The sequence below is a fragment of the Lates calcarifer genome, linkage group LG12 (assembly GCF_001640805.2).
Source record: "Lates calcarifer isolate ASB-BC8 linkage group LG12, TLL_Latcal_v3, whole genome shotgun sequence".
Taxonomy (NCBI): domain Eukaryota; kingdom Metazoa; phylum Chordata; class Actinopteri; family Centropomidae; genus Lates; species Lates calcarifer.
In genome coordinates, this window is record NC_066844.1 from 20,434,351 (window position 1) to 20,459,234 (window position 24,884).

A 24,884-nucleotide genomic window follows, 5' to 3' on the forward strand; every position below is an offset into this window, starting at 1 on the left:
AGATAGATAGATAGATAGATAGATAGATAGATAGATAGATACCATTTTGTGGAAATGTCCTAAAAATAACTGACACATAATGACAACTCAAATCATTTACAATGTCTCTACAAGTCACCTGTAAGACAAAAGACATCAGCTGATCTCCTTAAAGGTGAAATAAACAGCTCCACTCACATCAGCACCGAACAACAACAACTCTCAGAGGAAGCATTTCTTATGACATACACAGGGTTTTGTAAGTGGTATTTAAAAATTATACCAAGCTAAAGGAGTGTTGGGCGAGGAATGATTCAGATGACTATAAACCTGCAGTTACAACTGACAACTGATGGTTTCTTTCTGCTGCAATCACAGAGACAGGTGGGGCTGTCAGGACAGGTGAAGAAGGCATCATTATTAAACTACAGGATACAGGATAATCTAAAGATAAAACAAATTTAGTAAGAAGGAACTAAGGTCCAGATAGATAGATAGATAGATAGATAGAATTTTGTGGAAATGTCCTAAAAATAACAGACACATAATGACAACTCAAATCATTTACAATGTCTCTACAAGTCACCTGTAGATAGATAGATATTAGAACGAGAAATTAATTAAATCAGACAACTCATAAGGCCACGGTCTCCTGCACACAGGCCCATCTTTGTTCACTCGTGGAGTTGAAAAAAAAAACCCTGATTATTTGCAGCGTGTTTCATCTGCCTTGTGCAGAATATATTACGTGTGTAAATGTTGTTGAACCCCGCGTTTCGCCAGGAAAAGGTCACACACTCCCCTCGACACTAAGTGATTCTCTGTCTTTGTGTACTCGTGGTGAAAAAAAACGAGCTGCGCCTATAAACTTCGCATTTAAAAGGCAAGTGCGGCCGAGGGGGGCCGCTGCATGAGGGGAACAATAGCAGCTTTTTGGACACACTTTTTCTCACTGCGATGAACAGCAGGGAAACCGGTAGAGCCTCCTATAAAAGACCGATAGAGCACAGCTGCCAGGGTTCAACAGTAATTTTATAAAATGTCTCCAAGGGGCCTGCCTGCGGTTTATCTGTGGATTTATGGTAAACCATAAGAGGGCGAGCAAATTGTCAGGGGGCAATAATCAGAGGGCCTCACGACGTGATCATAACTTCCAGAAATTTAGGGCTTTTATGCAAAACAGGACATAAAGGATAAAGTGATGCAACTGCCAGCCAAATGCTGCATTATCATTAATAATGCACTTGACATTCAAGCGGGTCTGTCATGCGTTTACTCCCCGTCAGGCACAAAAATGATCCCAAAGAGGGAAAGTTTGAACATGACAGCAGGAGGCTGGACTGAGGAGTTGAGCAGCAGCTAAATATTAGACACCCTGCCCCAACAGGACTTAGCCCTCCTCCTCCTCCTCCTCCATCATCATCATAATCATAATCATCCTCATCGCCATGAAAACAAAAGTTCATCAGGACATATTGGAGCTGTCTGTTTCAGAGTGACGAGGCTCTTGATGCTGCTGATTATTGATTTATCAGGTCCACACGTAATCCCTATTTTGACAGCCGTGGCCAGCAGCTGACCAGAGCGATTTGTCTAATTTTATCAGTCCGCTTCAGGCACACAGAGTGGACCCCAAACCCACCACCCACCCCCTCCCCAATCTAGATCTCAAAAAGTAGGTTAGGTCACTGACTTGGCTGAGCCCCGGCGGCTCCACTGTCCACGCAGCAGGCCTTGAGCCACTTGAACCTATCTGCTCCGCAATTACGCGCATGACGCATTTGGAGACAATATTGTTGTTGGGTTGTAAACCGTTACTCACGCTCAGAGGCCATGGTGATCACGGACTCCGTGGTGGCGTGGTACTCATCCTCCTCCATAAACTCATCCTGGGACGATGCGTCTCCCTGGAAGTCGTGATGGTCCAGGAGCTGCTGGAGCGGAGGCGCCTTGGGCAACAGCTGATTGACCACCTCCCGGCTGATGTTGGGCGCCTGCTTCAGGCGCAGCTTGCTTAGGATCTGGGACTTAATGGTCTCCAGTCTCAGCACTTTGCTCTGCTCCCTCCAAACGCAGGCGGAACACTCGTGAGCACCGGCGTCCTCGTCCAGCAGAGACAGCCCGGCATCCGTGGGCGTCTCGCTGGCGGGAGGCAGCAGCAGATTGGGCTCATCGCTCCCCGACTGTCCCAGGGAGATGAGCACCATTAAGCACAGTAAGAAGTTGTACCTCGGCATGACGATGCGCGGACACCAGGCAATGCAACTTTTGCTTTCTGTTTCTTGTCTGTTTTACTCCCTTTATCCCGTTATATCCCCTCTCTCGGATGTGCGCCGCTCCTTGCCTTATCCTTCAAAAGGCAGGGAATCAGTGTCATGCATCTAATCCAATACGATCACCCCGAAGTTGCTTTTTTTTGCAGCAGGAGCTTTTGCAAATAAATTTTCAAAAAAAAAAAAAAAAAAAAAGTGCGTTCCAGTGTGTCTCGGTACAGTCTGTTTTGATTGAAAGTTAACAAATTATCTATCTGATGAATGCATAGCCCGCTCACATGTAGTATAATGGTTGTTTTGTGGGTCTTCTGTACAGTTTAGTCCATGGAGGTGTGTGAATGTTCAGAAGTGTCACTGAAAAATGTGCAAGTGCGGTCAAAAAGGGGCTCTTTATATATCTCAGCTGCCCGGTGTCGTAATCCGTCTCCATTGGCTAAGATTGCAACAAAAGGCTTTTAGGTCTGTCACCAAGTCAAGAGGGACAGAGCGAAGGGAGGGTGCACGCACTGTTATGAGAGTATAAATGTTTTTACAGTGCCCAAACAGTGTCTCACATTAGAGATATTGCCCAATTAGATTATTATGATGATGGCATACACTGTGGCTCATACTCATTGTTAGAAATTATTTTAATGGTGCAAATTGAAAAAGAAAGAAGCCGCATGGATTCCCCCCGAATTCTCCACATCCACCCACAAACCACACGCATCTAAATATTTATGGTGTATTTTGAAAGAAAAAAAAAATCACTGAAGATGGATCTACATGGAGATCTACCAGATGGTCAGGTGCTGATTATTTAGTTGTTGCAGGAGGTTTTCCCCAAGCAGGGCTCTTAAACTGAGCGTCAAAGTCTCCATATGAAGCAAGAAAGTAGATACATGCCCTTCTCTACAAACTGATGGATCAATCCTGCACCATTAAGCTTTTACACATGCTAAATCCGTTAGACAGCATGGTAAAACAAATAAATAAATAAAAGAAATGCTTAATATAACAGTAGGTTTTTACAACTATGCAGCAGTGGGTCTGCATACCTCTTCATATGGACCTGCTTTAAAATGAATTTAGACCAATTTATGAAACTGTTATATAAGACCAATTAAAGTGTCATGATTTTATGTTTTTTTCTCAATTCATTGTTATGGAGTGTAAAATGTTAAGCCTTATATGAGTCATATTTCATCTATGAACCCACAGTATATGCAAAACCCTCAGGTTCTAATCAAAAGTTGCCCAGCTACAAACCATTTAGAGATATTGTTTTCATGACTGGATACAGGTTTAATAAAAGTTGTGTTATTTCTGGAACAGAGTTCTACAGTTGCATCTCTTATAGCAATGAGTTGCCTGCAGTGAATTGTGGCATCACTGACCCACTAGTGTCATCTGCTGGAGGAAAACGCAGTTGCAGCTGCAGAGCACATCATGTTTCGTTTCTGTCAACCCCAGGGAGCACTTTATTAAACGACAGATGAGAAGAAAAAACAGTTTAAACATCATTTCAGACTGAGTTTTTCACAAACTTACATTACTGACTGACCAACACAACCACTAAGATTAGAGTAACAACCTCTATGTGAAGCACCAAGCCAGACCCAAGTACTAACACCACACTCTGCGAATAGATAACAAGAGCAATATCAATATCTTACATTACACTACACCAAGTTTCAGGAAACTAATAAAGATCTGATTCATCTTTGCAACAATGGATGGTGATAGTTAGGACAGCACCTCTAAAGATCACTACTTGACATGTTATATCTTTTTTGTTTAATATGTTTAGTCTAAACAATTCCTTTAGTGCTACATGTTTTACTGGCATGGTGAACTAATGCCCTTGTTTTTGTGTATTTAATTTTTGACTTCAAATGAAAAGAAGTGTTACCCACTTAGACAATTTGCAATGTAAATTCTTAGCATCAAATATGTCTATTGATCAAATACAAAAACGGTCTATGTTACACAGTATTTACATGTGCTTACTGATATATGAACCTTATTTCAAGCTGTATCAGACTGTATCATAATGACCAGTGTTGTTGGCATGTTTCCATGACATTTCTCTCAGCATGGATGCACACACTCATTCATCTCATGCTCCTGCTGGGGATCTGCATAAATGCACTGCTTGGGAGCTTTATTTGGACAGGACCTGCAGCGTCTAAATATCTGTGGAATATCTGCAGGACAGAGCCTCACCATGTCTCTGCCATCTCAGTCTGCTGTAAACACCAACTCTGTGTAGTCAAAACTCTCCAAAGTCTCTCCCTCTGCAAAGACTAACAGAATGTACACTGCTCAATTGTGTTATCTGATCTGACTGCACAGTCATGTTGAACTTTATGTTACTTCACTGCAATAAAAAAGGATGCTGTGTTTACCAGAGCTCCTTTAGGTGGCAGAGATAATATACAATGTGAACCAATTCATATTATTGAGATTACTTTTTGAGGATGTTTGTTGTGATGTTGAACAGTGTACAGAGAGTTCAGAGAGCTTATCCTCACTGATAAAATTGTCCTTAAAACTCAATAAATTTCTACAACACCACACACCACAGTCTTAAAATGACCATGTAATTGAATCACCTCTCTAAAACAGCTTCAGCACAAACTGAACATCATAAACTCTATGAAGGGAGGATTTGTTGTAGGACTGCTGCCCTACACTGTGTTAGTTTGAACAGGTGTGCCTAATTAACTACCAGTTAATCAGTGTATGCGCAAAGTAACAAAAGTATAAGTACTCATTATGCAGACTGGCCCATTACACAAAAATATATTACTGGATTACAGTCAGTAATATCTGAATGTGTAGATCAATCTAATGCTTCAGCTGGTAAGAGCAGGGCCAATTTCAATGACTTTGTATACTGCTGGGTAACTTAATCTATAATATTACGTTATCATTTACTCAAGTAAAGTACGAGTAACACCAACTGCACTTGACTAAATGTACTTTGTTGCTTTCCACCACAACAAACCATTAGACTCACCTAGAAATACAGGCCTTGTTGTCATTTCACCACGTAGGCCTTGACAGGCGCCATGCTGCTTATCTGAACTTAAAAACAAACACAAAACTAATTTATTTTTTAACTCCCCACATCTCCAAACATGACTCCTCTGCGATCTTTGACTTTTTCCCGTGAGCGTGGGCGGTGTTAAAAGACAATTTGGTCCCCGTGGCTTTCCGTAGATCACGGCCTGGGCGTCGACTGTACACTCACTGCTGCTGCGTAGGAAACAAACACCACTTCACCCAGAGAACTCGGAGGTGTCTCTTACATAAACAAAGACTTAATATAAAACACAAAAAATGCATTCAGTCACGCTGGACAGCAGTGGTTCGCCAAGGAAGCGGACGTTTTCTCGGGGACTGAGCGAGGACGAGTCTCTCCGCAGCATTATAAAAGAGGTGGGCTCAGAGAAATCACGACGTCGTCGGTGAGAGGGTTTGTTTAGAGCTAAAGTTAACCTCACTGCTGTTTCACCCTACAATTATAGCGTTTTAATCATTTATGTTAGAAAATGTAGTCCGGGTGGGACGTTTAGCCATTTTGTTAACTGTTTAAACGAACAACGGCTCAGAGAAACAGTCATTTGTTTTGATCAGGCCTGTGGCTTCAGTACACTTCCCCAATTATTAGCTGACTCTTTGTGTTTTTGTTTTGCTCTGGCTGTATGTGATGCTGGGCTCTACCTGAGATGTGTCTGTTTTTATCTCCTTATCAGACTGAGAGTTCATCCAGGCGTCTGGCACGAAGCGACAGCCGAGCAGGCACCCTGAAGAGGAGGAGTGACAGTCAGGTAAGAGCCAGACATCATCATGGACAGGAGCCGAGAGTGGCCAGAAAAATCGAAACACCTGTAATAGACTCTACCTTATCAAACCTGACCATGGTCCTGATTATATCTGTTAATCAGTGGTGCAGTACAGTTTTGACATACTTGCACATTATATTTTATGTTAACTTTTTTGCTTCTTATTCGATAACATTTGTTTGACAGTTATGGTCACTATGATACAAGGTAGTGTTACAGATTAAACCAGTAGTTTCCAGCCTAGTTGGGGCCTCTTGGTTCAGATGACTATGAGCTGCCTATTTCTCCTGTTATAATTAGTAGATGGTTTCATTTACATTGTGTTTTGAGGCTTTAAGAGGTAAAAGTACCCACCATATCCCACAAATCAAAAACTGGAGAAAACTATGAATACAAAATAGTGCGCTAGAGCTTTGTTTTTCCATCTTTCTTATCTCAGTACTCAACTCACGACCCCTCAGATTTATCCTAGGACTCTTTAAAGGGAGACCTAGGTTGGGAACTACCGGACTAAACGGCTCCACCTCGACCAGCTACAACAGTAAAATGCTTCACACGTTGATGAATCAGCACTTAATAATGTCATATACATTAATGTATCAGTCACAGGGGAACACACACTATTTTTTTCTGATAATACTTGTGCACTTATACTTAAGCATAATTTTGAGAGCAGAACTTTATGTCTTTTATGTCTCTATTTTTACATTGATGCATCAGTACTTAAGTGCAGGATCTGAAAATTTGCCCTCAATGTCACAGACTGTTTTTGTTCCGTTTACAAATGAACTTTCTTCTTTCAGCAGTCTGATCAGGATCTCTTCATGGGACTCCCAGAAATGGTGATTATGTCTTACTCTTATTCTTATTTTAATCATTATAAATAGAATGATGTTTATTACTCTTTAAAGCCCTGTTCACAGTTCTGTCAGGCATAATATTAGATGAATATTCCTTTACATATGGAGGGATCTGAGAGCTCACCAAACACTTAACCTCCCACTGACTGGCACACGCTCCTCTAAAATTTCCCACACTGATTTGTATGTGTGTTTGGGCATAGCTGGAGCTGCAGGCCAGCTATGACGAGGTGGTGCAGGAGCTGCGTGGGCTGGAGGTCGAGCGAGAGGCTCTGTTGTTCCAGGTGGATGTCCTGCAGGACACGCTGGAGGGCGTAGAGGAGCTGCTGGCTGAGGCCCAGAGGGAAGCTGGACAGGCTAGTTTGGTATGTCAAGGCCTCACCAAATAGTGTAGGCATTTACTATTCCCTTGAGACCCTTTAGGACTTTCTAATATAACGCTCTTTTGTTCTTAATTGTAACAAGTAAGTTTGAAACCAACAAGCTGCCGACCCTCTCGTGATGTGACTGTGTCTCTACATTTGTAGGAGTTGGAACGAGAGAGGGAGGCCAAGAGGAAGCTGGAGAGCATGGTCTCCGCTCTGATGCAAGAGGTGGAGAGATTAAAAGAGGTAATGTGACAATTGAAATTATAATATTATGTAACGTTATGGAGACATAATGTTTTGGAATTTGTGTATAAAGATGTAAAGGCCTATGGAACCTGTTATCTAACAGTTTGGCAGGAGCATGATCACTTTTTACTGAATGTGAATAATGGAGATGGAGCATGTTTGGCTTGTTCTCCTGGTGGACATGATGATGATGATGAAATTTCACGTCATAATGTATTGGTTGTCTGTTCTTATATATCGATATAGTTCAGACAGTATTAAACTCAGAGTCATTACAATTGGAATTGAAATGCATTTAATTAATTTTCTAATGGAATTATTATTATTATTATTATTTTATCTGAAAGGGCTCTTCATTTACTAGTAAACAATTACATTTCTTTCTGCAGGAGAGGAATAACCAACCATCTCCTCCTGTGAACACACATGGATGTGGAGATGAAGCAACAAGACAAGGACACCAAATGAAAAACGATGCCAAGGAGCAGAGTCGAGCTGCACGCACAGAGGAAAAGGACTCATCCCTGTGTGAACCTCACAGCAGTGAGAGCAGACGTAGAGGGTCTGAAGAGGCGGGGCAGGACAAAGGAGCTGAGGATGAAGGAGGTGTCCTGACGAAGCTGCGGAAGATGGTCAATAAACCCCTGTGCCACATACCCTCCCTTGCACTGGACAACCCGCTCTCCGAAGACGGGGTCCACCAGAGGCCTTACGAAAACTGCATTGAAGATGGGAGAGATCCTTCGCCTGACAGGAACGACTCGGATGACGTAAGTGCCTATGAGGATGCATCTGCTGACACTCCAGAGCAGGATAAGATCTTTCCAGGTGATGGAGACCTGTTGGAGCTACCCAGTGATTCAGAGAATAAAGAGAAAAGTCCAACCAACAACTGTCAGGGCAATGATGGTGAGACCCAAGAACCCAAGAATCCTGATTCGTGCGTTGTGTCTTAACTTCATCTGTTTTACCTGCTACTGGGAGAAAAGACAGGGATTATTATTGAGCATTCGAATCTGATCTTTATGTTCTTAGAAAACTTTGAGGCTGTCAACAATGCTCAGAGTTGATGTAATTAGAGCTGCAATGATAAATCAATTAGTCAATCAAAGGAAAATAACCTGCAACGATTTCAGTAATTGGAAAATGCCAAACATTCACTGGTTTCAGCTTCTCAAATGGGAGGATATGCTGCTTTACTTATCAGATATGATGATGTCAAATGTTTTGGGGATTTGGACTACTGATAGGATACAGGCAATTTGGAAAATTGTGGTAATCTTTCCATATTTTTGGACATTTAATCAAGAAAATAATTTGCAGATTAATTGATCATGATAATAGTTGGTAGTTGCAGCCCTAGCTATAATACACTGTAGAAGAAATTCACAACAAGGTAACTCAGGATCCAGGTGGTTTACCAGCTGGAATTCCACAAATGACTACTTTATATTATTTGCCAATTATTTCTTTTTAATATGTGTCTTAATTTTTTTTTTTTTTTTAATCTGTGGATGGACATGGAGAATACTCCATGCTGCTCTGACCGTTTATCTCTTTGGTTATCTTTTAAGAAAGTTTGTTTGTACACTAAAAGCTGCCAAGACACAAATCAGGATTTACCTGTGTGCAATACAGTGAGCTCTGGAAGAATTCAGACTGTTGCTGTTATGGCTCCAATCATAATTAAAGCTGCGAGCAGCGTTGAACGGGCCCTCGCACCCGGCGCCCGTCGGGGGAGCGGCGACCGCGGGACCCCGGCAACCGCGGGGTCAACGCAGGTCGCAGGGCACACGCTGGCGTAACAGTTCACACTTCCGAGATGTAAAAATTTAAAATAAAAGCTTTTATGCTAATTATTTTCTGTGATAATATTTTTCAGAGCTCATCATCTGTGACAGCTCATGGCTCTCCTGACTGTAACCTCTCTGTGGCAGCTTCTCACAGACTCAATCAACTCCTCTTCCCCTCCCCCCTCAAACACAAACACAAACACACCCACACACACACACACAAACACACAGAGAAATACCCCCTCCCAAAAGGAGATAAAACTCAGTTTTAACTTGAGTTTACAAGCTTTGAGCTTTGAGCAAAAGCATTTTTTTAAGTTCTGTTATTGGGTGCATATATAAATCATTTATGCTTAAACAAGGCTTATAATGAAGTTATTTGAACAGTGAATATCTCATCTGCCTAAAGTCAGGGCGACGCCACTAACCAGCTGTAGGGATGGGTATCATTAGGATTTTATCTTTATCCATACAGACCCCTATCAGTCCAGCTCAGACTGTTACTGGTTTAAGAGAGTGAAGTTTATAGCAATTTGCAAAATTTGGAGATTAGTGACAAACTAACCAGTTAGACTACATACAGACAAGCTTTCATTTTAGCTGTTAGTAACAGTTTGCCATGAGCTTAACCAGCGTGCTGTGCTTCCTGTTAAACATGTCATGAGACTGTGGACAACGCTGAAAATATTACTTTACTAACTACTGGCCAAACAGGCGCTTTGACAAAGAAAAGGTAAAGGCCAGCAGCTTTTACTTTTCAATGCACTTGTCGTCAACTTGAGTGGCTTATATTCAGCTGGTTCACCTCGACGCTGGAGGACCTAGTGAACTTTTCCTGTCGCCGTACACTGAGTAAGACGAAAAAATCAGCTGACCCCGTGTGAAATTTCCTAACTGATCAAAACCAAACTGTAAAGACAGCATCAATCCACGCTCAGCTTTGGTCAAGGGGAGACATATGGTAAGATTACATGAATTCATGTAATCTTCTTTGAGACTACAATTTCAGACTTAACTAAGTCATTCACTAGTGTCTTGGCAGCGTTTATGGGTTCTTTAGACAGGTCTCTAACTGGTTTTCTTTCCAGGGTCATTGAAATCTTTGGCTTCCTACCTCTGCCAGGCTTGTTCTGCACAGTGTGGCTCTCCTTGAATTTCTCGGTGACGCTTCTCATTTGAGTTCTTGACGCTTGGAAATGCTGTGATAACTTTGTATATCCTTCTCCTGCTTCCTGAGCATCGACAATTCTTTTCTTCAAGTCTACAGTGATTTCCTTAGTTTTTGGCATGATGCTTTCTCAAGTGACAGCTCAAATCTTAACTGAAGTTTTTATCCCGCGTGTAAAGCAGCTCTTGGCTCTCCTGACTGTAACCTCTCTGTGGCAGCTTCTCACAGACTCAATCAACTCCTCTTCCCCTCCCCCCTCAAACACAAACACAAACACACACACACACACACACACACACAGAGACCCCCCTCCAAAAACCCATCAAAGAGTAATACAATGGCTCCATCTATAGGATAAAGTAGAGAGTCGCAACAGGAAGTTACCCCAAAATCTGAGGTTTCAAACAGGAAGTTGGGTTTCCGAACTTTGACGGGCCAGAACCGGCACACGCTTCGACCAAAACTCACAATTTTCTGAGCCAGTCTTCCAAAAATCGTCAAGGAGGGGCTGACAACATTTGAAGTGAATCTGGTCACCCGTCTAGAAACTGGACATCACACTATAAAATATGTCATTTCCTGCTATAAATAGGTGGTGCTACAACAATTGTATGAATATTGACATATGGATGTGTGCAGATAGGTACCATTAACAATCCTGTAAAGTTTGATGCAGTTTGGACAAAGTATGGCCGAAATATAGCAAATATAAAGCAACTTCCTGTTTCGTGGCGAGTAATCGAACTTTGAGGGGCCATAACTTCCACGCCCTTCAATGAAAAGTCCGAAACTTTTGCAATTTAACTTCGTCTATGTCTTAAGAACAAATTATCAAATTTTGAAGTCAATCGGATAATGCGTCTAGGACTAGTTCGCGTTCAAGCGACCCCTGGAAATGGCCAAAAACACACAATTTTTTCACCTTCCGGTCAAAATAAAAATACTTTCTGTTGGGTTTAGAATATGGCTCCAAGAGACTTTTTGGTGCGTCATGGGATGTTACATATGTGTGCAGATTTTCAGATTTTTAGGCGCAACGGGCTTGAGGGGCTGTTCCGTTAAAAATGTAGGTGGCGCTACCGAGGCCATTTTGCCACACCCATGCTCAAGACCCCTAAATTCTTAAATTTTTCGCCGTGCCTGACGCGTCTGCAAATTTTCAGGAGTTTTGACGCATGTTAAGGCCCTCAAAAAGGCGATCAAAGAGGCGGAAAAAGAAGAAAAAAAATAATAATAATAATAATAATAATAAACCGAACGAAAACAAGAGGGTCCTTGCAACTCGTTGCATGGCCCCGTTGGGCCCACGCAACTCGTTGCTCGGGCCCTAATTACACCTTTAGATATTTAGACACTCACAGCTAGAGTTCTTTTCAAAATGGGATGAGTAAAGGCTCACATACAATAAAATAACCTTAAAATTGTCTTGCGTTAAAGACATTTGGTCTCTGTTCTCAGTTGCAGAGCTCACTGTAAAGAAGGTTTACGTCATGTTCGACATTGGTCTTTGACAGCAAAGATCAGATGCTGATAATCGGGCAGTTGTTGATAAGGTTACAAGTTAGGGTTTTTTTTTTTACATAAGGGAAACGCTGCCTCACTAATTTCACAAGAACATTTATTTTTAAAAAACTTTCACACTGTCCCTTTTCCTTGTTTTATTTGAATATTTTAGGGAAATCGATTTGGCTGCATTTGCACTTTTCAAAGTATCGTGGCATAAATTTGTCCGATTACATTAGAAACAACATTCCCTTTACAACCAAACACGTCAGCAAGAGATCAACAGCTGACTCTGCCGCAGGTGGTGTTCTCTCTGCCTGCTCGGTGATATTGTATGTTTGCACATTTGCAGTGAAGCTTGCTGAAATTAGTCTCTTTCGATGTCTTTGATTGCTGTACACAATTTGTATTTAATCACAGTTTTTTATGTTTATATTTGATAAAGTTACATTTTTCTTTTTTTTTTTTAATGCTTGAGGCAAGAGTAGACCCTTTCTTCATTTGTGATAGTTTGCATGAGCACCTAAGAATGTTTCTTGATTTCCAAACTGCACATGAATTGATCTGTCATTTATTAGTACTTTTGCACGCAGTACTTTGACACACATATATCAAATAATACTTTGATCTAAGTTGTTTACTGCAGAAATTTGTGTTTTGAGGGAATTTTCAGTTTTCATTTTGTTTGCAAAACATGCGTCATTATGTAATTGAGGGAACATATTTGAATATATTGAAATCTTTTAAATTCAATCACAATTTTCAAGAAAGTTTTGAGAACTGCTTTTGTCAGATGATTGATAAAAGTGTAAAAACATTAATACATTTAAGGAAATCTGAAAATGGCTAGAACGTTTGCAGTAGCTGCATTTAGCTGCCTATCATGTTGCAGGTTTGAGGCCACACATTAATGTTCATGTACTGAATTGTTTGTCTTTTACATTAAATTTTTATCACACAGTTGTGTTTCAAAACAATCCTGGTTCACATGCTGATACTTGATTCTCTGTTGTACTGACTGCCATGGTTTACAGACAGTTGGAGACAAACAGCTCAGATGCTCTTTTTCTGTAAAGCGAGTTGACTGTTACTGTTATTCACATGTGCTGCAGTGGGTTTTTTTTATGTTGTTGTCATCAACAATTCATTTTCTTTTCCTGCTCATTTCCTGTGAGGTCAAATGCTTCATTTATTTTGTAATGATAGAGAAAAGGTATGTCACTCTGACTCCAGACTGGTCAATCGTCATCCTTAATTTCACAATATCAGGGGAAACAGCTTCTCTGATACTAGCAGTGACTTTTTGATATTCTATCATGTAATTAAACTGTTTCTGTTTATTTTCAGACAACAATGCAAAAAATATGTTCTTACTGTAATTCAGTGCGTTTTATGGGTCTAAATATTTTTGACTTGTTCTGAGCTTTGAATTGAATGTTCAGATGTAACAGTAAATGACTTAAATTTATACTTGTACCTGATATTACATTCCAGACATATCAAAATAAAAGGAGTGAATAAAGCTGGTGTTGGTTAGTGATTTCTGTCCACTTCTGTGGAATAATAATGACCATGAACAGCAGAGAGGAACAGCTTTCAGCACACTTATTGCTGAATTAATCTCACATGCTGTAACATTATTTGGCCAGCAGAGGGCGAAACAGATCTTTACTTAAAGTGGAAATCAGAGCAGTCAACTTTTGGGTTGGTTTCCATGATCGAGCTCAAATTTAATAAAAGTCACAAACGTTTGTTACTGTTCTGGGTTTGATAAAACACAGTAACGCTGCTGTAAATATTCTGGTTGTTGCCACACAGAAGAATAAGCAATACAGTATTTTTTTCATACTGAGATTTCAAATAATGTTATTAAAAGAGATGCAAGTATAATAAAATAAACAATAATTAAATAATTGAGTATAAAGAGTCGTATTACAGTGATTTGAAACAAATTATGAATCACAACATAACCTGAGTGTGGAGAGAAACTGAGTCCTGCCCTCAAACAAAGAGATTCAAGTGGAAAGTCTAAGGGGAGGGGATGCAGAGAGACCTCATGTTGACTTTTTTTTTAAATATCAAAACAACCCTTTTTCTTTCTTCAGGTTCAGCTGTTTCCACCGTGGCAGACTCACAAAGTCATCTTTGGTCATCCCAAATACGGTGCTGAAGTCAGAGTCAGAGAGGTGTTTCTGAAAAGCAGTTCACAAAATGCAGAAAGTTAAAAAACAACTGACAGTGCAGTTTGTGCTGTTTTCTTTGTTTTGAGGGGGTGAAGCAGACATAAGCATCATGGCCTGACAACAAAATACACAAAATACTGAGAGGTTAAGGACTGAAGAGGGAACAAAACAGAGATTAACTGCTAATTAATGAGCAACTTCTGAATAATAATAACTGAATCAAACATGGTAGATAATGATACTAACTTGAAGAGAAAAGTAAAGGTAAAATTTTATTTTATGGGTCTGCAATTTCATCATAATTTCCTAGAAGGTTTCCTAGATTGAGTTTGTACTAATTATAGGGGAAAGAGAGAGTTAAGCAAAACATTGAAAAATGTGTACATGTGTCAACAAGAGAGCTTACAATTCAACAGTATATGGAAAATAAAGTTTTCAATGACTTAATCTTTTTGTGGGTATCAGTTGAACTTTTCTTTTAGAAAATTTCCTATTTCCCTTGTAACTAGTATAAAATTATAGAGTTGTTTCCAGGAAACTTCCAGGAAATAAATGGCATTTGGATGCAGTTACTTATTTTTCATTGATTTCATTATTTGTCAATAAGCATTTCTAAGTAACGTAAAAGTTTAAGACAATGTGTTTTTTTCCATAAGGTTTATATCACGTTCTTTTAATGGAAGATTATGTCCCACTCTATAAAAAGACGAAAAACAAAGTCTTGTGAGTGAAAACAAACTGCTAACATGGCAGTTATTTCGCTGCCAACACAGTTGTTCATAACAGAAATGATTATGCAGGAACTTCAACTGTTCCAGGGGAAATGAGCACAAACATTGTGGCATGGTGAATGTGTGTTTTCAGGAGTTTCTGCTTCACCACACCATGCTCAGCCTACACACACGCACGCCCACAGCTACCTCCTTCTGGGACGGGTCAACACCTTCAGGCAGCTCGCTGGCTTGCTTGTTGACCAGAGCTTCAGGTGGAAAGGACTCAAAGTTTTTCTCACTTTCGACACAGTTCGGCTCCTGGAAAATCCCAGTAAAGGAACAAAGATGTTACTATATATATATGTGTGTGTGTGTGTGTGTGTGTGTGTATATATATATATATATATATATATATTAATGTCTCTCTTACTGTTGTGACACTGAAATGGCAACACCTAAGCAACAGCTTATTTCAGCTTTGTGAAGTTTTTTCACTGCACATCATGAGGAAAAATGTTTAAACATTACATACAGCTTTAACTTCAACAGGCGCTACTGCATCTCCCAGCTCCTTCTTCAACTCCTCATAGCTCTTTCCTCCCTAAAAGAGAGAAATCTATGTCTGCTTATGTGTTTTACTCATCAATATACATGTTGATGTCCTATTTCATTCAAAAGCTAAAACACTCACACTCCATTTTGAGGGATCCCAGGCTGTGAACCAGCCAGTGAAGGTGGGCGGCTCGAACCCTTGCTTGACCATGATGATGGGAGTGTCTGGATCTCTGTTGCCTGGGTGGGTGTGCAGGTACTCTTGGCTTGTGACCGCTGCTTCTTTGCGTTCAACCTCATTGGCCTCTTTACCGATCCAGAGGAACACCTGAAGACACAGCAGAGTCAGGAAAAGAAAGATGTACAGGAAAGTTTAGTTTGGCAACATCATCTCATACCTGGTCCCATGTGTCCAGTAGCATGACATCGTCCTCACTGAGGTCGTCCTGCGTGAACTGAGTCACCTCTGTGACGATGAAACGACCTGTCTTATTGGAGCATTCGAACAGACGTGGCTGGTGGTCTAAAACCGTCTGCTGTAGTCTGTGAGCATACAGAAGTAGCAGAACAGTAGAAAACAAATGTGTTTCCTCTTCCTTATTCAAGCTTGTTTTCCTACATCAGTATTAGTATTTCATTACCTCTTGTCACTAGCATACGGCGCTTTGCCTCCAAGCAACTCCCAGAATTCAATGGGCTCCTGCCCCTCTGCCACAAGTTCCTCTGAGCCGTTATTGCCAATCACAGAGCTGACCTGCTTCGCCATTTCCCTCTCATCTCCACTTGATCCCTTGTAACAAAAAAACATAACACCATTTCAATAACTTGATCGTTTGTAATCATCATAGTGTTTCAAGTTTGACATTATGATCTAATCTGATCAAATACAGTAAATACATGCACTATATGGACAAAAGTTTACATCTACATTTATATCTAAACAAATTATGAGGCCACCCAGACATTACACCCATATGTGATTGCTGAATACCTCATTCCTAAAACCATGGACATTATTATACTAATCTAACAGCCATTTTCTTATAGCATTTTCATTACCTTTCCACACCACAGAAAAATCCCCGATTGGCTCTTCAGTAAAAACACATCATTGGAGTTCAGAGAGGTGGCCAAGGCTGGAACCTCAATGGCCTTTGTGTTGGATGCGTCAGAGCCATGGACTTGGAACAATCTAATGGGAGGTTCTGGGTCAGAAGACCCTTTTCTAGATGTGCCCCCCTTCAGAAAAATAAAATAAAATAAAATAATGAAAGAATGGACACGACCTATACCTAGACCTTATGAAAACTCTATATACCCACCAAAAATAACACTTATACAGAGAGTAAAAAAAAACAAAGCAAATATAATAATTCCAAAGAAATGATCATAAATTCGATCAACAGTCATACCTCAAAGATGACCATTTTACCCTTGAACATCGCCATAAAATGTCTAGGTTCTTTGCCCATGGTTACTCTCACTTGGACTGGCTCACCGCCGTACTTCTGATCCAAGTCCACAGCCTGAAATGCTGAGGCTGCCAGTTCATCTTGTGTTGCATGACGCCCCTGAAATAATAATTGGCAAAGTAGTTTCATTATAACATAAAAAATTCAGGAGGATAGATGTGTTTTGTGAGTGACTTCGTGAGAAACTTAATATCTTAGAGTATGTAATGAATTATTGTTATTATGTTAAACTCACCTGCCATATGTAGAGCAGGTAACACTTCTTGCCGTTTACCAAGTAAGTGTAGAGGATCAGGTAGCAGTCTCCTCCAAAGAAGTATCCCAGCCATTTAGGCTCCACAGGCACAAGCTCCAGATTTTCTATTCTCCACACCTGAGTACATCGAAAAGCTAAATTAACACTGTAAAACAAATGGCAGAAATGTGCTGCTGCACTGGACTGTTGTGTCTGTGGCAACAGTCCAGTGGTGTCTAAGCAGTTGTCTTTCCTGTGACGCAGGAGCAAGGCCTGAGGTGTTGAAAGTTCGTGGCTACACTACTGGCCCCATGAGGCTGTAAGGGTCATTACACATCAGGAAAAAAATAATTGCATCGCATCAGGAAGAAGCAGCATATTTCCGTCTGGATTACTAGTGAGAAAAATAATGCAGAACATTAATTTTAGGACATCTCAAATAATAACATTTATAATGGCTACACTATATTAAGTTGTTTCACTTTCAGCATCCCAGTAGAGAAGGTGTGTTTTGTATTGAACTAATGTGCGACATACTTTGTTCCGTATTTTTGACAATCAATTCAGTGCAAATTTATGGGAGAGAAATATATTAATATATTGTTCCTTATTTCCTTTTTAGGAAGTTGGTAACCCTGCAGTAGAGTAAGCCAGTATTGTGCATGCCAACTCACTATCCAGTAAACTGTCTACTGTACTGTACTGCACATCTATGGTACAGTGATCACATTTAGCATGGTAGTGTTACTTTCTCATGTTAACATGTTAGCATGCTGACATTAGTTAGCATTAATCTAAAAGTAGTGTATTTGATGTGGAAAATTTGACCTGTTGATTGATGATAGATGAGAGTGTCTGTAGCAAAATTTCATGATCCAGATGTCAAGATATTTGACTCCGTACCAAAATGTTGGACTGACAGACCTTCTGACAGTAAGCCACTAGTATGACTAAAATGAAATTCAGATTACATAGTCACATATACCTCCACTTGACCTGAGCCATTGTCCACCATTCGCTCCTGTGCAGCAATTTCTGGCATCACATGCATCAGAGAGGCATCAAACTTCTCCTGTGTGATGTGAGCTATGTAGATATGATCGCAAAAACAATAAATCATTAATCAACAACCAGAAAAATTAGCATTTCCCTTCTTGCTTGTTGTGTGTCGGTGGATATACAAACAAAGACACGTACCCACTTTCCCTCTTGTGTTAACTTTACCCAGACCTTGAGTCTGGTCCTTCACTGTCCACTTCTGGAACAGCTGCTTGAAGAGAGCTGACTCTGCCCCGTCATTCACTGTCTCCACATTTGTAGTGATGGGGTAGTTTTTGCTTTTGATGAACTCCTATAACAGCAGTTAAATATGTCATGCTAGATCATCTAAAAACAAGCCAGTGATATAGTGTCACTCACCAAAGCTCTGGCCATAGCTGCCTGCTTTTCAGTTTTGTTTGATTTCTTCCCCTTCCATACAAAGATCTTGGTCCCTCCCTGGTCCAGGAGGTAGCAGTCCTAAAATCATAACTTCATTAAGTATACCAAACCAACTTATTTTAAATATCAGTTAATTAAATTTGCTCTCTTCCTCCTTGAGTCCAAACGGCGGTGTCAAAAAGTAGCCTTAGGCTGTACAGGAATGGTGAAATGTTAGACCAGGGTAGTGTAAAGGCAACCAGATGAACTGATAAACAAAAAGCCCATGATATTATCATATGGGATTTTTTAAATTAACACAGTTATTGTCAATACTGGCATATTGCAACACCCCTAATAGTGGCACTCACATCATGCGTGAGGAGATCTTGAACCAGTGGTCTGGTAGCAACTTCTGTGACCTTCATCTCGCCATCAGCATCTGACACACTGAAATGAAACAGATAAAATCAAAGACGACTTTGACTGAACAATGGATGAATTCTCACCCACAGACTACGTGTGACAGGTCAGGGAGCAGCTCACTGGTACAGTATGAGGTTTGATTTCTGTTCCTGGTCAGCAGTTTCATCAGGAGGTCCGTCTGCCAGTTTAGAGGTTCTTTCTCCAAGAGTCTCATTCAGGATCTCCATGCTCTGAGGAGAGTTGCTCTCTGCGTCACCCTCAACCACTCTGACTTCTGCCCGACCTCCTCTCTCTCTGTCTCGGATGTCCTTGGCCAACATCATGCCCTGAGAAGCAGAGGTATGACACAGAGAGGCTACACAATCCAGAAATCTCAGACTTCACACTGTAATCATATGATCAGATTTTGCAGAAATGTAATACATATAGTGCACTTAAGTTGCCACTAGCTGATTTTGTCCATGGTAATTTTACACAAGCACACATCCAGTAAGAACTGAGGCATTTAAAAGGTCAATTGTTATACAAAGACTAGCATTATTTGCCTTTCATTTGAGACTCTCTGTCTTGGTTTGTCAGAAATCCTGTATTATTATGGGACCTGCAGCCTGGAAGCTAAATAACAGCTGCATATGATTTAATTAACCAAATGTGGGATAATGTAAAAATTATGAATATAAAGGATCTAAAAGTTTGACTCTGCACAGTATGGCTATTAGGGTTTTGAACTGTGTAGTGGAAAAGTGAACCATTTAGAGCCTCAGGCCTTTTTGCAGGAAGAAGGAAATGTGCTTCAACTGTGCACTCCAGCATTTTTTCATAAACTTACTGCACACAGTGTCATTCAAAAACAAGTTGATAAGAGTGAAAAAAATGTGGATCAAATTATATAAACACTCTCACAACATAGACAGGCACCCATGCAATCGAAAAAGTCTTACTTTAAGCTTTTCCTTCCTGTTACTCTTTGGTCCGTTCCATTGAACAATGGTCTTTCCGATGTCCAGCAAAAACACATCTCCAAGGTTAAAGCTGCTCCAGCTCATCTCCACCTGAAACAAATGAAAACATAAAGCATTATTTCTACTTAATTTCCTGTGTGCCGCAACACTGAATAACCACTGTGGTGCATGGCTCACCTCCGTGGCAATCACTCGTTTCTTCCCTTTGACATGAAGCAGTCTCTTAACATCATAGGTGTTGGTTTCAGTGTGCCTCATACCTGTTGCGATGCCACCTTTCTTGTAGCTAAACAAGACAAGATGATTATATCTACTGTTACTTTTACTATACCTGCTGCACCAACGCTGTCACTCACATTATTCCTTGTTTGAAGTATCCCCTGAAGGTATCAGACTCGTGGTTCTGAACCTCGCGATGCTGGACCGGAGTGGAGCCCAAAAATTCATCAAGTTGTATGGTGTAAACAGCAGCTGCACCCTGTTCATCCTGAGAGGACTGTGAGCCGATCCAGTAGTGGATATCATAAGACAGAGAGCTGCTCATCTTCTGTGTCTGGAGAAACAAGAGTGGAGAAACAGTGGGTGTGGGGTGGTGTATAGATGAGGATGCTATCTGATATCAAAAAATAGAGGAACATTACCCTACACACCATATACCCTAAGAGTAACAACCCAAATACAACAACAGGCTTTACTAGACAAACAAGCAGCTCTGGCACCCAAAACCACAATGATTCATCAGTCACCTTCTCAGACTTACAGACAGAAGTACATAGCAGTCACCCTCATAAAAGTTTCCAAAGGATTTCTCAGGAATTTGTACCAGCTCCATTTTCTGTTGCAAAGAAAGAAGAAAGTGATGAAATCAAATTGTTGATTTGGGAAAACTTCAGTCAGTGGTTGTTATTGCAGCAACTAAAACCACATTACCTCAATTCTCCAGATTATAATCCCAGGGGTGTGAGTTACTGCTCTGAATGTGTACTCCATGTTGGTCAGATGAATTCACTTTTAGTGAGCTGTTATTTGTTTGTTCTTTCTCTGAAAGAGGAAATCATTGTGAAATCACAAATGCAACATTTTTTGTACATTAAATATGGTCTCCTTATGGTGAGCTACACAACAGCACAAATTGTATTATGTCTAAATTATAGATTCTGGTCTTAGTGCCCTTTTTCTTGATAAACTGCACAATATTAGCTTTATAGACAAATGAACTGGGAACCTACAGAGAGCCAACACAATCAAATCTCATAATTTCTATATCATCAAATAGTACATAGTCCTACCTTGTATTAGTGTTTGAAGAGGTTCCTTTCAGCTTATATGATCTCCCAATAGCTGACTTCCTATCTGATTACAAAAGGCCCCCAATCCTCTTCCCCTCAGTGCCTCACATTTGCCTGTGTTTGCATGTTTCAGGACCTTTCACTGAGATCTGTCCAATCACTGATGAAGATTCACAATCCTGTAGGCAAATATGTCAAAAAAAAAAAAAAAGGATTGACTCATATTCAAATGCACACACAGTAACACTGAAGCTCACTGCCATGCCCAGTCAGTTCCCAGCCCACTCCACCCTGTACAACACCATCCACACCATATATGGATATATGCCAGCTACAGGTAGATAGGCCTATAAATAACATAAGTGTTAATGGGCTTCCACAAGAACAATGTATCAAGATACACGATTTGTTATAGTTACTCATGACCATAAAGATAATGATTGTTATTAATTTATATTAGCACCAGTATCAGCAATAATGGTAGCAGTAGTAGAATACATAGACATACACAGTCAGGCCTTGTTGTGTTTTTACTATGGAACAACTAGCACACCCCGGAGAGCAGGGTTTGTTTTAGGACAGTAGAAAACAACAGCGAGTCCTGCTCCTCTGCAGAGGTCCACACAAAGAAATGTGATAAAATAAAGATTAAATACAAAATTATACAAATTTATCTTAAAGGAGGATTCAGTTGTACACATTAAGTCTGTTTACAGGTCCTACAGAGTACTAATGCCTATGTGAAAATGAAAAGCTTTTTGACGTTCCAGAGGAAGGAAGTTTGAGTGATGTCATTTGAGCCAATCTTGGTTGTGTTGAAGGACTACAAGTTTGAAAATAAAAAAATCAGTAGATGTAGAAAGAAGTGAACTTACAATATCTCTGTTGCCTGCTCCTCATTTCTGCTTGAGTTTAGTTGCCCAAGGCTATAGCTGCTACTAGCATAACACACCTGAATCTCCCCAAACTGATAGCGGGTGATTTGCAGTGTCGGTAAATTAAGTGTCAGATTTTGACAAGGAAGAAGAGAGTGCGAAAATGCATGTAGAAAAGATGATATATCAGCAGCATTGACTTTAATCCTTTTATAAAACTTTCCATTGTGAGTTTGACAGCTCCATCCTTCTCCAGCACCAACATTCGGTTCTAATCTGTAAAACCAGAGACAGAATCACTGATATTGACACTGATACTAATGCTGATGTGATGTGAATTTTCAGAACTAACCCGCCCACCCTATCTGTTATTATTTAACCTAGGGTCACTTCCAAAAAACATTTTCATGCACAGCACATAAACATCTACACACACTCACACATACTGACTCTTTACATAGTACCATAACCATGTCATTTGATAAACATCTTTTCCTGTTTTCACTTATCCAGGTTGTTACATCTTCTTGTGTGCCCTGTGCGGTTTAGTGTTATGTCTTTTCACCTATATTATTTTAAAAAATATGTTTTGATAAAATGAAAGTTAAATGAGTAATAATAAATACTCATTCAAGTGATCACATCGTTGTACAAACAAACCTCAACCAATAGTGGTACAAAATGGGATGGAGAAAAGTCATAAACCTGCTAATGGCACTACCATGAATTAGCATGACCATATTGTAGATAAACAATACAAACAACTTCTTGTTTTTGCAGCATTAAATAGCAAAACAAACACTGTGTTATTTATGTGTGAAGATAAGATAGCCTGAGAGCACAGAGGCAGATTTACAAATGAATGACAAACCTACACAGTGCAGTGCTGTTGGTAGGAGGAAATGACCGACTCTTGTCCATTTCCTTCATGAATGTTGCAGTATCATTGGTAAGGTCCTTTGATTTTAAAAGCAGTGATACCAGGGCTCAGTGGAATTGAAGGTGTTCATATTTGATACTCTATTTTAAGTTAAACAACACTCACATACACCTGTCTGGGTTTTGTGTGAACTCAGTAACCTTTGATCGACAAATAATTCTGTAAAATGTAAATGGTTGGCAATCCTTAAGGCCTACTAATAGTCTTTAATTTTATAATTTTTCTCCTACAGTTCACCACAGGGTTAGAGTTTACTGTCATTCTAGTCTAAAGGGTTAAAGGTGTACTTCACAAATTTTATATGTCAAGTTCGTGTTTATTTGTCACAAGGAGTGCTACACAGCCTGCTGTGGCTACTGTACATACAATCAGTGTCCACTTTATTAGGCACACCTGTACAGTCTAATTCACTCAGATACAACAGACCTGCATGTTGATTACTGAGTGATAGTAACAGGTGGTGTTGTACAGGGCGCCATTATATTGAGAGGTGTTTCTTACTTTTTTGTCCATCCCATTAACATACATCAGGGGGGTCAGAATATTAGGAACAGCTCTCAAGATAATGCACTTCAGTACAACACCACCACTAACTGTGACCTCAGTGTTAAAACACAGGATTTAATTAAAACACCTCGATTATAGATTAAACAAAAGCACTCGGCAGGATAAACCCAGGACAACAGTCTATCAGTGGGCTAAGTTATTTATTCTTAATATAGTTATATCACTGTACTATTAAAAACTCCTGGTTTGATTGATATTATGACTTGAATGATTGATATTATGAGGGCAAAGTAATATCATATATAAAGTGGTGATAGTGTTAATGGGCCGTGTGCAGATAGGCACACTGCAGTGGTGCTGATTATATGAAAATGCAAAGCAATTCCATCTAGTTCAGAGAGAATGAAAATAATACTATTTTGATTTGCAAAGTTCATTTACCACTCCTGATGCATAATTTACATCATAAAAGAGAGAGCGTAAATGACTGACACACTGCACTGGATAAACAACAAAATATGTGATCAAACCTTCACCATCTCATTCTCATGAAATATTTTTAAAAAATGTTTTCTTCCACAGCTTCTTCCATGTCTGTGTCTCAACTGGAAATGAGGTCATGTACACCTGTAAAACTCAAAAGGACAGGAAGAAATTTATGCTATTAATTACAGCAAGAACACAACCAAAGACACACACACATACACAGTAATTATTTTGTGCTTGAGTTGACTTTTAGAGCTAACTGGAAAAACATAGTAAGAAAAACCTTTTGGAAAAAAAGAGGTGTTCAATGATGTCATCTAGCTTTTGTATAGCAAGGTGGTCTTATAAATTACAGGGAGACTAGAGACAGTTTTAACAGTATTTCCTATTTACCCAGTAATTCCCCATTCACCAAAGTAACTACCGTTTTTGTTATGCTATAGACTATCATAACAGTTCCTTTGTACAGGAACAGCTGGAAAATAGAGCAGACACACTGGTAATCTGACCAAACACGTAATAAATCAGCTCTGAAAAAGGAACATCTTAGATACTTTTCACATACTGTTAACATTTTTCCAACATAAATAGCACTTTTGACCACACTTAGTCTGGAGCTTGAGACATCAAATGGATCCTCAATGTGGCTCTAATCCAAAAAAAATGAATGAATGTTTTGAACATCTGGATTCATCAGCAACTATTTTTTCACCTCTTCTCATCTGTATTATGACACACTTATAATGTGGCACATCAGAAGACTTCAGAACAAAGATACAGTACTTCCTGTTCCATTACAGCTCAG

General features: G+C 39.9%; 3 protein-coding genes across 21 annotated transcripts in view; 1 reads left to right on the forward strand and 2 right to left on the reverse strand.

Moving 5' to 3' along the window:
• The window catches only part of LOC108886438 (growth/differentiation factor 11), an 89,028-nt gene that overhangs the window by 18,829 nt on the left and 45,315 nt on the right, over positions 1–24,884 (reverse strand). For 3 of the 13 annotated variants that reach the window (XM_051074456.1, XM_051074461.1, XM_051074451.1), the window contains one exon: positions 1,802–3,710. The exons of 2 other annotated variants lie outside the window; for them this stretch is intronic. In XM_051074456.1, the coding sequence (XP_050930413.1) occupies positions 1,802–2,216 (415 nt within the window). In that variant the 5' untranslated portion in view covers positions 2,217–3,710. Of the gene's footprint in view, positions 1–1,801; positions 3,711–4,457; positions 4,538–5,253; positions 5,412–5,960; positions 6,041–24,884 lie in introns of those variants that run through there. 8 more of the 13 variants (XM_051074458.1, XM_051074452.1, XM_051074454.1 and 5 more) reach the window with 7 other exon arrangements.
• Positions 5,440–24,884, forward strand: part of si:ch1073-456m8.1 (leucine-rich repeat flightless-interacting protein 2) — a 67,804-nt gene continuing 48,359 nt past the window's right edge. For 2 of the 3 annotated variants that reach the window (XM_051074463.1, XM_051074464.1), the window contains exon 1: positions 5,441–5,675. In XM_051074463.1, the coding sequence (XP_050930420.1) occupies positions 5,577–5,675 (99 nt within the window). In that variant the 5' untranslated portion in view covers positions 5,441–5,576. Of the gene's footprint in view, positions 5,676–5,992; positions 6,068–6,885; positions 6,925–7,145; positions 7,308–7,469; positions 7,554–7,945; positions 9,203–24,884 lie in introns of those variants that run through there. The other variant, XM_018699072.2, reaches the window with a different exon arrangement.
• Positions 12,054–24,884, reverse strand: part of LOC108886436 (advillin) — a 118,475-nt gene continuing 105,644 nt past the window's right edge. Inside the window, exons 1-20 of one of the 5 annotated variants that reach the window (XM_018699057.2) lie at positions 21,272–21,467; positions 20,913–21,023; positions 20,743–20,817; positions 20,339–20,535; positions 20,160–20,268; positions 19,962–20,072; positions 19,141–19,346; positions 18,966–19,044; positions 18,595–18,693; positions 18,373–18,526; positions 18,161–18,261; positions 17,176–17,313; positions 16,881–17,039; positions 16,528–16,707; positions 16,110–16,258; positions 15,867–16,011; positions 15,608–15,796; positions 15,449–15,517; positions 15,124–15,234; positions 12,054–14,212 (exon numbers count right to left, since the gene is read on the reverse strand). In XM_018699057.2, the coding sequence (XP_018554573.1) occupies positions 14,099–14,212; positions 15,124–15,234; positions 15,449–15,517; positions 15,608–15,796; positions 15,867–16,011; positions 16,110–16,258; positions 16,528–16,707; positions 16,881–17,039; positions 17,176–17,313; positions 18,161–18,261; positions 18,373–18,526; positions 18,595–18,693; positions 18,966–19,044; positions 19,141–19,346; positions 19,962–20,072; positions 20,160–20,268; positions 20,339–20,535; positions 20,743–20,817; positions 20,913–20,972 (2,445 nt within the window). In that variant the 5' untranslated portion in view covers positions 20,973–21,023; positions 21,272–21,467 and the 3' untranslated portion in view covers positions 12,054–14,098. Of the gene's footprint in view, positions 14,213–15,038; positions 15,235–15,448; positions 15,518–15,607; positions 15,797–15,866; positions 16,012–16,109; positions 16,259–16,527; positions 16,708–16,880; positions 17,040–17,175; positions 17,314–18,160; positions 18,262–18,372; positions 18,527–18,594; positions 18,694–18,965; positions 19,045–19,140; positions 19,347–19,961; positions 20,073–20,159; positions 20,269–20,338; positions 20,536–20,742; positions 20,818–20,912; positions 21,024–21,271; positions 21,470–24,884 lie in introns of those variants that run through there. The other 4 variants (XM_051074449.1, XM_051074450.1, XM_051074448.1 and 1 more) reach the window with 4 other exon arrangements.